Genomic DNA, 14019 nt, shown 5'->3' with positions numbered 1-14019 from the left:
GGCACACACCAGCCCTGGTTTCGCGGTACTTGGCACGGGTACAAAAGGTGATGGTGCTGCAGCAGCAGGGGCACCTGCCTGCACGTGTCAGCTGAACGTGTTCCCAAGAGTCCCACAGAGCTCGAGCTCCACTGCTGGCAGGAGCCTCACAGTGCCTTACTGCCTCTCCACTGCTGCTGTTGGGTTTGCCAGGTGAATTACTGCTGTTACAGGGCATTGTAGTGTGCATTTCTGGTGTGTGGGCATTCCCAGATTTGCTGCCACTGTTAAATCCAAAGCAAAGAGTCTTTGGTAATTGCTGTTTACCCTTGCCATTTCTAGTATTTTAGCATGTGTTAGCTGAGACACTTTTAAAAAATCCCCACAGAACACAAAAATACAGTTTTTATAGGCCTAGTTGTTTTTTGCTGGGTTTGGAACTGAGTGTGTAGAGCTCTGGCCTCTCTGGAAGACTAGATTCTGTTCTGTGTTGTTTGATCTGTCACGGGTAGTCTGCAGATGCTGTTGAAAGAACAGCAGAAGTGCTTAAAACTCCTGTAAAATATTTTATGCCAAATCCATTGGTTTTTCTTCTGCTTAATTTTGCATTTTTTACTCTGAATAGCATTTGCTTTTTAAACGTCATTTGTAGTACATTCAGCTCAACCAGTCATGGGTTTAGGATGTTTGGTTTTTTCCCCTGACTCCACTAAATTGACAGCTGTTCTCAAGCTGGCTGCATTCAGGTACTGGAGTGTGACTGAGCAATGCTGTAGTTTAAATCTCTGATCAGAGGAATTTGTCATTAAATAGATCCAGCCCAGGAACTGATTAAAATATAACAATTAGTATTAATTTGCAAAATCATAATCTCTGTACAACTTGCTGCAGACCTTTGGGGACTAGACTGCTCTTTGAAGGGCTTGTCAGAAAATGTGAATTGTAAAAAGACTTGGATACAGTTCCAAGGGCAGACAAAACCCATGGTGATGCTGTTTATAGTGTTTAAGAAAGTAAACTGCACACCTTTTGTTGTATTTTCCTGCCTTCCTTTATTAAGTACTAAAAGTAAAACTTTCTATTCTCTTGGTGGTACAAGTGGGAATTTGGAGAGGCGGATAAGAGAGAAGGGGCAGGGTTGTCACACCAGGAATAATTCTAAAGCCAGTCTAAACAATAGTGGGTATTAGATATGTTGCACAGTGTGGCAGTTTTCAGAAGTATAGGAGGGTTCAATATGTTAGCAGGATAGTTGTAGTATTCAATTCAACTCTCAGCAATTCAGCTCTTATCAAAAGCTACCAAATTTTAATTTGGGCTGAAAAGTTTTGTATCAGAGGCTGGTACTTCAATTTGATTTTCTTTTTAAAAAGCACTAACTACATTCCTCAAACTGTTTCTGAGAATTCAGCTAGCAAGAATATATCTCTTTTCTGTAATAATGAATATTTTGTAATGAATATTTTGCTAATCAGGCAAATCTTTTTAGTGCTATTTGTAATTTAGAGGGGGAACCTGTATTTGGCTGGAGAAGACCTCCCAGATTGCCTTGCTTATGTGTGGCCCATAATTTGCAGAAGTTTTAATGAGAACTGAGTGTGGGAGAAATAGAAGGTGGTGAGGGAAACCTGGGAAACAGCAAGCAGCCAAGAGGTGAGGTTAGATGAGACACTGGGTGTGGAGAACAGGAATGGTGAAACTGGTGTTGCACAGGTCCAGGTTGTGAACACCTGCTTGGTGAGGAAAAGATTGTGAGATAGACAAGGTGCAGTCCTGATTGTGGAGGAGCTGCACTGCAGGAAAGGGGACAAGGAAGCAAATGGAGATAATCTGGGGAAGAGTGTGACTAAACCATGAGTGAGAAACTAATGTACCAGGCTTGAGTACTGTTACTGGAGGTATTGGATTACTTTGTGCTGACAAGACCATGGGAACCAAGAACAGGATTTGCTGGGGTTAAAAACAGAAAATCCTGAACAGTGGAGTAGCACATTGCCAAGAAGTTTGGAGAATGAGAGATTATTCTCAGGGTGGGCAGTAGCAGTTGCAGTGCAGGTGGCCGATTAGTCAAGATACTCCTGCAGAAGTCTGGTCTGGGTGCAGTGCCTGTGTGCCTTGTGGTGCAGAGTTCAGGCCTTCTGCTTGTTACTTGAGAAAGCTGCCATGCAAAGCAATTAAACAGCTTGTTACCTGGACAGTTATTTGCAAGAATGCCTCTTAAATATTTGGTTGTTATCATAATGTAGAACACTGCTTTGAAACTGCTTCCATGGCCATTGGTTCAGCTGAGGAAAGACATGGGAGGACTTGCTCTGATATCCCTGAAGGATGGAATGAGCCACATGGTGGGGAGGGCAGGGGGAGCCACCTGTGGGGCACAGTTTGTGTACCCTCTGTGTAGGGCTTTGGTTATTACCCTGTAACAAAAATCTGTGCCCAGACTTTCCTTGTAGACTACTTGCTTTGGAGAGGTAGTGGGATACCTGCCTCTTCTAGGAAGTGGGATGTTACAGTAAAATAGGAGTGTGACAGTATAGCCAGTGCTGGAGGCAGCACCATGGGACAGGGGCTTTTCCTAGGCAGTTCTGGTCCATCTCTTTCCAATGCGCTCTCTCCTGGAGCAAAGCATTCAACCATCCATCCCCTTCCAGGGATCCCATTTTTGTTTTTTCCAAAATGTGTCTTGGAAGCAGCCTGTGAATTGCATCTTGATGGAGCTCTACAGAATTTTGTAGGCTAGGGGCTGTAATACTGTTTTCCCTGAAGTGAACCAAACTGGAAAGCATGTGCTTCCACATATCTGGAGATTTTATCTTCATGCAATTGCAAGACTTTATCATAATGGGATTGGAAACCTTATTTTCGATCTTTCTAAAATGTCTATGGTATTATTTAATTATTTATTTTAAGGCTGGCTCCATACTGATTAGATTATTAAAGAACTGGAATACCCTCAGTAAAAAGGAGTATTCTGGATACAGCTGCATATTCTAAATGTGAGCTGGCTCCTCCAAGAGCCCACTCAGATGTGGATGTGGTCTGTTGCTCACTGATTGTTGAGAGCTAAGTAGTTTTGTCTGTTTGTATATCACTCCTGAGCTGGAATGGACTCTCAGAGCAGAACTTGAAATGCCTTGGATGGTGCTGCAGCTGCCAGACTTTATCCATCTACAGGTAAATGAGAGACCACACAAAAGCTAGTTTTGTTACTTTTAGGGGTGATCTGATGCTGGCATTATTTGAAAAATGTACAGCTTGCTCCTGTGTGACTTCAAATATATGATTATACACCCTCCTTTGAAGTAAATTTTCCAACATTCTCATGGCATCACGTACCCTGTAAACTAATCTGAGGTTGAGGAGCTGAATTCTGCTAAACAATTTGTATTTTATTCTTTTTATCAAAAAAATTCTGTGAAGTCCCTTCTTGAGGCTTTAATTTTTGCCAATTATGAAGAGTGCATGACTCACAGGGGAGTTACTTAATGCTGTGTTTGTGTGATTACTTGTGACTTGTGAAATTTTAAACTTGCTTTGCCTGTCTACATGAAGTACTTCCTTATTCCTTCTCCTTTTATGGCTGTGTTACCTTATTAAAGAAAGGAAAAGGCACTGATTTTATACCTGGCCACTGCTTATTAAATGAAAGACTGAAATGCTGCCATACAGTCAAATGTCAGGATTACATCAGAGGCCATCTAAGAAGTGTTCAAATGAAAACAGAGATTTGTATTAAGCTTTTCAGTGTGTTGTAAAAAATGCAGTAGATACAGAACTTAGATGTGATACAGACCTTGTATAGTCTTGGTAAATAAATTCTAATTGGATCTTCTCATCTTATTCCAGAGCCTCAACAGTTATATGAGTACCACTCATGGTTTCTGAAGTGTTTTGACATACTTAGCCCACAAGTGATAGTTTTTATTCTTCTTATGGTTCATTGCTTTCCAAAATGGAGCTGTGTTTGTTACTAGGATATTTTTGTCCAAAATTGGTGTGCCTCACTTCTGCAAGAATCAGGTCCTTCACACATATGCAGATATTTGGAAGGTCTGTGGTGATGAGTGAGGGACTGCTGTGCTCTCTGTCTTACTTTTGGATAATTATGGTGGAGCAGGTACTGGTAGCTGAGTGAATGTCCTCACTCTGCCTCCATCCTTTGATTAGTGATTTCTTGGGACTATTTTCAGTGTAACACCCAGGTATTCAGAAGGTGTCTGTTTGTGGCAAAATGGAATGACCAGAGGACACCCACTGTGCTTCAGATGTGGTCTTGCATAATACTTGTTGCAGAAAAAATCCACATCCTTCATTCCACCCAGAAGCTTTACAAAATAACATCTGTGCATGCAATCACCTGCTCTAATTTGCTTCTGCTGTTGCAATTGGTACAAAGCACAAAGTCACAGTACAGACTCAGTGCAAAACAGAAATAATGGAGCCTTCTGTAGTGAATGAAAGAGCTGAATTTGGTCTTTCAGACTATGTTTCTTTTTCTTTTTCTGTGTTCATACCAACTTAGATGATACACTGTTAAAAATGAGATCTATTAAAGCTGGCTGTCATGTCTCTCTGTCTTCCCTTTTTTATTTTTTTTCTAAATCTCATCTTTACTTACTAAATATGCAGCTTAGACTGATTTTTTTTAGGAAAGAGTTTGGTTATTTTCAAAAATGAGACTTGAAAAACCACATTATTTTGCCTGTGCAGGCATCTTCCTTCCTTTCCCCGACCTACTTTCCTGTGCTTAGTCTATGGTCTAGAAAGATGGTGATGGCATGATGGAGGAGATTTTGTTTTAATGATGTACCTTCTTTCCATGTTTAAAATCTCCTGTAATTTAGTCTTTCCTTGGGGGATGGAGGAGAGGTCACAATTCTGCCCATGTTCAGTGAAGGCTTCTATTTGACATTCAGTTATTCTGAAGGACTGACTCAGTGTTGAGCAGGAAGGTGGTTCAAGAAACTGCATTTTGGGAGTACTGAAAAAAGTAGCTAGGTCTGAGAAGGTGCCAGAACTGCGAGAAGCTCTCTGATCCTGTCATGTACAGCATTTGTGGCTCCTGTGGAAGGAGTCAAATGTCAAGTGAAGGAGAAGTGGTGGGAGTCAAGAAGCCCACTGTTGGCAGGTAGGTAAGAAAGGACTTCTTGTGGTACTGGGGAGAGACTGAGAACCAGTGGGAGAAATGGGGACAAGGTGAAAAGATGAGGTAACAGAAAACAGCAGCAGAGAACATTCAGGAGGAAGTGGGGACTGGCAACTAATCAGGTAGAAGAAACAGAGGAAGAAGGGAGAGAATTTTATCTGCAAGGAAGTGGTGTGCAGCAGGAAAGTAGGAACTGCACAAATGAAAAACAAGATGAAGGGAAAGTTGGAAGCTGAGCTTGAGTCACAGAGACCAAAGCAGATGAAGATCAGATTGTCTATGATACATTAAAGGTGAAACAGAGTGGTAAGTCTAGACGAGAGCTATGGGAGTGCTGACACTTGATGGTAAAGAAATCAAAGTTTTAAGTTATAAATACTAAGAAATAACTGAAATCTGAGGAGATGTAGCTGTGTGTGCGGTATGATAAAACAGAGGTGCCCAAAGACAGGGATTGCACTCCTGTCATGGTGGTTCTACCACTTCTCTGTTTTTCATTGCTAGTGCTTGTTGAGCTTTTCCACAAGCCAGCTCAGCAAGCAGCAGAAGCCTGTTGGAGCAGCTAGGAACTTGAATCATCTCACAAAGAGGAAACTGCTGCAATTGGAGGCAGAGGAGAGTTAATGGAGGAGTAGTGTGACCTTCCTCATATGGCAGCAGTGAGTTACTGAATCCCCTGACACATGAGAACTGCACAGGTGAAGAGAAGCAGTTTGAGGGGAGGGACCTGCTGCAGAGGGGAGGCAGGACTGAGGCAGTAACAGACTGGGAAGAAAAAGTCTGAGAGGGAGAAACTGTCAGAAGAGCAAGCCTGTTAGAAATGTTCCTTCTCAAAATGCCTAGAAGGTCCATGGTTTTTTCAGTCTTTTATTGCTGTCAGAAGAAAATGGTAAAAGCCAAAGGAAATGTAAAGATTTATATGGCAGTAGAACATTAACATCCATTAGTAAAGTGGAAGAGGTTTTTTCAGTAGGCTTAAAAGCTCTCTTCTGCTGATAGGTCTTGATATAATTTGAGCATCATAAAATTTCTCCCTTATTTAAAGGCCTAGGCAATGTTACATATAGGAAAGTAATGCTTTCTTGAGGCTGTAAAATAAAAAAATAAGAAACATAAGTACAGTCTTAATTTATTGCATTTGCAAATACACCCCATTGTCTTAATTTTTAGCCAGTGCCTCTGCTTTAGCTAGAATAAGGAATGAACAGTATTAAATAAAGATTTCATTAATATTTTCTCATTGTAATTCTGTGTCTTACTGTGCCCTATTCAAATTCTGATCTGAGTAACTGGTAATTTCCATAAGCACTGTGAGTGATCTCCTGTAGGGAGATACTGTTGCATACATACTCTAAAATTTCACTCTGATCTGCATACAGAGAGCTGAAAGATGAGAATTAAAAAAAAAAAAATTAAAATTCCAACCCCAAAAAAGTGAACAAATCACCCTCCCCAAAACCCACTTAGCTGGACTCATCTGTAAGTATTAACTGGGCAGAATACAACACCATGTCGTATTTTTTCTGTATGCTACCAATCTGTAAATAAATGCCCTGGAGTTGAGTGATACTGCTGAAGAGTGTTGTGGAATGTGTCCTTTGTGACCATTTAGACACAAGGGGCCAAATCCAGCCAAGTGGACTCCAGAGGTGCGCTGTCCCATACAGGATATCCATTCTGTGGAATTTCTGAAATTTATCTGTACTAGGAAGAGATTTTGCTTATGAGTGCCACTGCTGAGAATTTATGCATTGGCTTCCTTTAGCAATTTTTGTATAAACTTTTATTTGGCCATAACTCCCAAGCAAACAATGTACCAGCATCTGGGTGCAGATGACCTGATCCAGCCTGTTCAGAGGGGAAATTGTTGTATACCAGAAAAGCATAATCATTATTTTTTTACCTTCTTTAATTTGCAGCAGCATAATTAAAAGATGGATTTGCTTTAGCTGTATTTATTTTATTTTCCCCCTTATTGCAACAGGCTAGGTGAGTTCTTATTTGCATCTATAAAATATGCTTGGGAAAGAAGAAAATGATCTTTGCCTTAAGGGCAGTGCTCACAAACACTCTGAGCTTCCAGGCAAATCTATTTGATGTCCAAAAAAATTAAAGTTAGGAAACTAATTTGTAGTAAATACTACCAATCAGTATGCAAGCTGCCTATGAATTTTGTAAGAATTATTTCAACAATTAAAATAGTCAGATACTTAATATATATGTTTTATATATCATAGAGTAGAAATGGCTAAAATGTCAGACCTCATGTTAATATGGCTCAGGAGTTAATGCACAAATTCTGCAAGCACTGAGCTGAAGACCTGATGTTCTGTTACTCTGTCTTGGCAGAAGTTGGAACTCTCGTTGTAGAAGGTATTGCTGTTTATGATTTCAGGGTAAAGCTCTAAACCAAGTGTTCTGAAACCCATTGCTTAAAATTGTGTGGGTTTTCTTTTTGTTTTCTTCTGATGCAGGTGTGATGGACAGGTAGCAGAAGATTTCACTTTGCTCTCTGGGTATCAGAATGACCGAGTGCTTCCTGCCTCCCACGAGCAGCCCCAGTGAACACCGGCGGGTAGAACACAGTGGGGGACTCGCTCGTACTCCCAGCTCTGAAGAGATCAGTCCTACAAAATTCCCCGGATTGTACCGCACCGGTGAGCCCTCACCACCTCACGACAGCTTACATGAGCCTCCCGATATAGTGTCTGATGATGAAAAGGAGCATGGGAAGAAGAAAGGAAAATTTAAGAAAAAAGAAAAAAGAAGTGAGTAGACAACTTCTCTTTTTAATTCAATGCTTTCAAGTTCTCTTTCCTTTTTTCTCTCTCAAAATTGCTAAGTATTCCCAGTGGGTTCTTTTAAATTTGTTTCAATGTGGAGGAAGTTAATTTAGTCTGCTACAAGCAGACTTTGTGCAGCACCTGTTTCTCTTGCAAAAAAACTCCATACCTTAATTTTCTTTTGTTGTGCGATACAGGTGCCAAGCATGTGCCCAGAATTACTAATAAATGCATTTATCCAAAACCTTTCATGATGCATTGGTAAATTCTGGCATGGAGTGGTTCTTCACGTTCTAAGTGGAGGTTTTCAAACATGTTTCCAAATATATCCATTTTTAATCATAGCTGAGGTGCCAGCTAGAATAAAACTGTATGTCTGATCTGAATTGTACACTTGTGCATTTGGAAGAAACAGTTTCAACAGCTGTAGCCCTTTTCCCATGTGTCCCCCTTCTTCTGTGTTTGCCTTATTCAGGGTACCATCCCACGTTTTCATGTGCACACTGCACCATTATTCGAGCAGTCATAAAATCTCTGTTGTTTTTTTTCTCTAGCTTCTCAGTTTAGTCTGGTCATGCAGTTTCCTCCAGCAGTGCCAAAGTATTATTGCAGAGGTCAAAAATGTGGAAACCAACACTGAGATCTGAATTTTCCAGAACTCACTGAGCAAAGGTTAGAAGAAGGTAACCCTTTGACTATAGAATCCTTTGTCAGTGTATCAGTATCCAGAGTGGAAATTTCTTAAATGCTTACCCGTCCTCCAAAACAACAGAACTATTACTTCCCACCTTTATATTTGTGCAGAAAATTTTCAAAGCATGAAATAGTTTTTATTCAAGAAAGTTTTTTTACATATTCTGAAAGAATAAGGCACTTGGAAATACTAAGCTGATAGTGAGCACTTTCAATACCAGAATTACACTTCCTGTCCAAGTCTCTGAAACCTAAATATCACAGCCCAAGTGCTAGTACTTTGTAAGTGGTATTTGTTTTAGCAAAATTTCAGAATGTCTGAATCTCTGATACAGTGTATCCTGCTACTTCTTACATGTGGAATTTGGAAGATCAGAAACAGTGAGACAGTATTCTGTTAGAATTAATATGATGACTATTTGTAATATGCATGCACATATTTAAATAATCACTCCTTAAGAATCTGCTGTCACTGCACTGCTTTTAATCAAACCAGTTTCCTGGAATGCAGGAATTGTTTCTACCACAGTTAAGAAGGGCTATGGCTATTTTAACTAAAAACTGTGTGCCTAAAGAATACTGTAGCTCAAAGATGCATCCTCAAGTTAAAACCAACAGTTGAAATTCCTACAGGTTTTTAGAAAAGTGATTCATTAGTGATTTTCTGTAATGTAAACCATATTGACCTAATACAGATTACTGGATTGGCATTGAAAATTTGGTATTGATTGGATAGGTCTAAATTCAGGCTATCAGTAGTTGCTTTTTTTGCTGTCCAGCTTTCTGTTAGAGCTCTGTATTGCACACCTCTAAATCTGGAACTGGTAGATGCCAACATTTTTCATCATGTGGATTTCTTTGTATGGAATTCAGGGTGTCTCATGGTGATAGTGTAGCTGAAGGCTGTTGTTTAGGAGGAAAAATGCTACTTCAGCAAATCCACACGGGTCTGTGCACATTGGCACTGCAACTGTTTTTTTCCACAAGAGATTGCAACACATTTTATAGCTGATTTTATAGCTGATATAAAGCAATCTCTGTTACTTAAAAGAACCTTTAAAGGTATGAAAAAGTCCTCAAAGAACACAAAAATGCAAAATCTGGGAGGAACAAAATAATCTCTTACAGCACTAATGTAAAGGGCATTCAGCATTCTTGGCCCTAATATATGTCTGTCATATAATTGCCAGTCAGATAGAAGAGTAATTTACATACCAAGCTTTCAGTACATCTCATACACTCCAAAAATAATCAATATTGTAAATATACCCTCAACATAGACTTTACCTGTCTAAATTGCAAGTGTTCTGTGCAGTTGCTTATCATGGTAGATTTTAAGAGTTTTCCTTCCAGATTTGGCCTTTGTTATTCCTCCCATCCTTTCGATTCTTCATTTTATTTCACCTTTTCAATTTTGTTGTGTGTCTTCAGATTGTTTCTTTTCATTTTTTCTGGTTACCTGCTTTGGTTTTGAGTAGTGCACAACCTGCCATGATGATGCTGTTTGGGATATAAACAAATATAACTGAACGTGTCAGTGAAAAAAAGACAAGTTAACATTACATTATGACAGAGTGAGTGTTTATTGAACTTGCAATATTAGTGAATTAATGACAAAGTCATTCTAACACCTGAAACTGTATCTGCATTTAATCCCACAAAATCTTGAGCTATTTTGATAATACTCTAAATGTAAACTTCAGAAGTGCTTGAAGAGCAGCAGGGAAGGTTAAATACCCCAAAGTTACTCAGTTTGGTTTTTCAGGTAAATAATTTCTGCAAGAGTAATGTATTCTTAGCTTCATTATTATCACCTATATAAAAAAGCATTTTTGTGTGCTAGCAAAATATCCTTTTCCATATCTTTGTACATAGATATAGTTATTTAATGATTTGATTTTTTCATGTTAGTGTCAGTAACCTAATGATACACAGCAATTATTCTGGGGGAAAAGTGCTAAAAATGTTTTGGAGGTAATAGAAAATTCAATTTAATATTGTTTTTTATGTGGAATATCAGCTACTGGAAAAATGTTTCAGCCACTAATTTTTATTCTCCCCTCTCTTTTGATAGACTGGGTGTTGGTTGGCTGTAGAGTGAGTTAGATTAGGAGATTTACTAGGGATTAAAAGGAATTTTCTTTTTACTGGCATAGTTTTAAATCAGATCTGTTCCCTGACTCAAACAGAACTTGTCCTGTTACAGCAGGAGTGCAAAAGTGGATCTGTGTTAAGCAGCAATGGATTATGTGAAACAGCAACCACTGTAATTGATTTTTGAAAATGTTTAACCACCTGTCACTAATCACATGTTGATAAAGCCATAAAATATGCAGTTCCTTGCAGAAGAAAAATGTTATGGTAAAATACCTCTGAAGAAGCTCTTCTTCCCATTAGAATTTCTGTAGATAAAGAGTCTGTATGGAGTAGATCTTACTCTGCTTATTCATTTTACTTCTGAAGATTGATGCTGATGGGCAGAATGGGTTCAATATACAGCTAGGATTTTTTTTGTTTACAAGAAACTGGATTTTCTTTGTACAATTCTCAAGAAAATGGAGAATTATTTGAATTGTACTAAATTATACGTGAAAGGTTAGTAGGATCATTGATATGAACTCTTCTGAAAATTTCAGGGAATATTTTTGAAAGACAGATCCTTGATGTGCTGGACAGGGCTCCTCTGTGTTCCTTTAGAATGTAGATGACTGAAACCAAACCACTGCTATTGCAAACAAAACATTTTTACTGTCCAATGTGTGGAGAAGCTCTGAATACAGTTTTCAGATCTGCAGACTAAAAGGTTATTCTTACACCTGATAAAGATTAGAGGCTCTTCATATCAGGGTTTATCTTTGGGATAAATAGGGTGCGTTGCTACATCCTGTTCTGCTGACAAATCACTGTATATTTCTATGTACCACTGTGTGTTTAATTAGCAAAGTACCATTTGCAGATAGTTTAAAAGTTTGCCTTTCAATGCCAGTGATTATTTTAAATCAAAATAAAGTAAGAGAAATTTCTTATTTCAGCTTCATTTGCTCTGCTGGCACGGTGCTGCAGAGTAATTTGCATGCAGAATTTGTTTGGCAGTGCTGTGGTGACATCAGTGAATCAAGTGAATATTAAAGACAAACTGATCTAATTGAAAGTTGGATAGTGAGTGTTGATAGTGTCTGTAAGGTGGAAGTTTCTGTTGATAATAAAAATGCATCTTGTGGGCAAGGAGAGGAGGTAGAAGCCATCTATTCAAGCTCATTGTGCATTTGTGTGTCTTAGTTTTACTTAGAAATGCTGTACAATCTGATGACAGTCCCTCTGACAAACTGACATTAGGTAACTCATGCTTGCACTGCACTTCAGTCATATTTGACCTACTAATTCTTTCATATGTAAAAGCCATCCATGTTTTCTTTCAATTAATTAATTACAGATCCTGCAGATTTCCCTGGGGAGCCAAATCAGCTGTAGAGTTGTAATTTACTTTAAAAAACCCATCAGAGACCCAATGGACAAAATGTCTCTTGCAGTAGGTTTGCAAAATGGTAGATCTGAATAATGCCACCCTTGGAGTTAACAATAAATACTACAGCATGACTTTGGTGCTTTGTTATGAGAACACAGAAGTATTCCCAAGTATGCAGACTGATAGAGACACTGAACTTGCTGCATGACAAAGATTATAAGCCTGTAAACTAGATTTTTCCAGAGTAACACTGGAATTTATTGTTGTTGTTGTTCTTAATAATAATAATAATAATAATAATAATAATAATAATAATAATAATAATAATAATAATAATAATAATAATAATAATAGGGTTTTTTATAATTCTCAGTAAGATAAGGGAACTTCAAGCATTACATTACATGTAACGTAACTTGAAGCATTGCATTTAAAATAACTGCAATGAAGGCATGCTTATGGAAGGAAAGTCTAACAAAAGGAACTGGCAGATTATGCTGTGTCATTATGCTGGTGAAATTGGAGTATTTATTACATTAGTACTGTTCTCATATAGATGGAGGAAAATGTCAGTGGCATAGAGTGATGGGAAAATGGGTACTATTAGTCCTGGAAGTCTTGAGGAAACAGTGGACAGAAATACCAGTTTACTATACTGTAGGTAATACTCTTTCCATATTTAAAACTACCTGATTTTTCAAGCACTTTTGGTAATGTTTCTTCTATATAAACTTTTGTTGTGTATATTTCAGTAAATTGCATCACTGGTGAAAGAGGTACAGCAATTTTATAACCAAAAGTATAGTAAAGAAAATCAGGCTATTCTTGAGAGACATGCAAATCCTCTCTTGGGATATTCTGTGTGAATCTGTATTAGTTTATGTTTCTAAGCTTTGTTGACTTATGTTACTGAGATAAATTTTAAAAGGCTGGGTTTGTATTTAACTTGCTCTTTGATGTCTTCTCACGAATTCAAGAAATACCAGATTCAGTAATGTTCTCTTGCTGGTGTTACATTACCACAGACCTAGGAAGGCTCTGGAGATTGTGTTGCAGAGTGCAGTGTTGGGATGTGTAAGCAGTGCTCTGTTGGTGGCACCAACCTCCCAGCCTGTGTTCCAGTGCTGGCACTTCCTGGTGTGCGTGTGGGACCCCCACGCTGTGTGACTGGGAGCTGTCACAGCTACCCAGGAGGAAGCACTGAGGGCAGACTGTTCCGGGCTCTCTCTGGGGGACACCTGGCTCTCTGTTTGGAATTTACATCTCTGAAGTTCATCTTGAACCTTGGTGCCAGCCCCATGTCATTCTCATAAAACACAAGATGTGTCCTCCTGCTTTGTCCTGTAGCTGGTGGATCTGCAGTTGCTTCTGTACCAGAGTGAGATTTGAATCCTTGCCCCTTTCTGGGTTTAGTTTACAAAAACCAGTAAGTGACATAGTCAGTAAGCAGGGAGGGGAAGTCCTGGCTGCTGGTTGGCCTTCAGTTAACGTTTGCATTTTTATGTTAAAATCCACTTGGACAGGAACAGTTCTACAGTCTTTTTCAGTCTTCTAGGAAAGTGTGTGTTTGGTAGTCCTAGGGAAGAGTATCAGCTGCAAAGACTGAGCTGATTCAACAATTGCAATTATCTTATGGTAGTTCCATGCTTTAATAAAATTCTTATATTTGTTTGACTATGACAAGCTATCTTCTACCAGTCAAGGAGGCTTCAAAATAAAGACAGTTCTTTTATATGCTGAAAAAATGCTGAGAAACTCTGCAGTCTGGTATAGTTCAGAATTGGAAGGAGGAAAGACTAAATGCCCCCTGGTTCTTCTGCAGATATTCCACTTGGAAAAAATTATAGCTGATAGCCTCATGCGAGATATGCTCGAATATTATCAAGAGGGTAATTTTCCTCTGCCCAAAACTATTCAGGCAGCAGGAGCACTTGGCTGTCAGTGCTGCCTCA

General features: G+C 38.9%; 1 protein-coding gene across 1 annotated transcript in view; it reads left to right on the top strand.

Annotated features, from left to right (window-relative positions):
• Nucleotides 1–14019, top strand: part of RALBP1 (ralA binding protein 1) — a 32883-nt gene that overhangs the window by 8949 nt on the left and 9915 nt on the right. The window contains exon 2 of the mRNA XM_066561645.1: nt 7600–7893. Coding sequence (XP_066417742.1) covers nt 7650–7893 — 244 coding nt within the window. The 5' untranslated portion in view covers nt 7600–7649. The remainder of the gene's footprint in view (nt 1–7599; nt 7894–14019) is intronic.

This window comes from Molothrus aeneus, chromosome 1 (assembly GCF_037042795.1).
Source record: "Molothrus aeneus isolate 106 chromosome 1, BPBGC_Maene_1.0, whole genome shotgun sequence".
In the NCBI taxonomy this organism is placed as follows: Eukaryota; Metazoa; Chordata; class Aves; order Passeriformes; family Icteridae; genus Molothrus; species Molothrus aeneus.
This window is presented reverse-complemented; position numbering and strand designations above follow the sequence as displayed.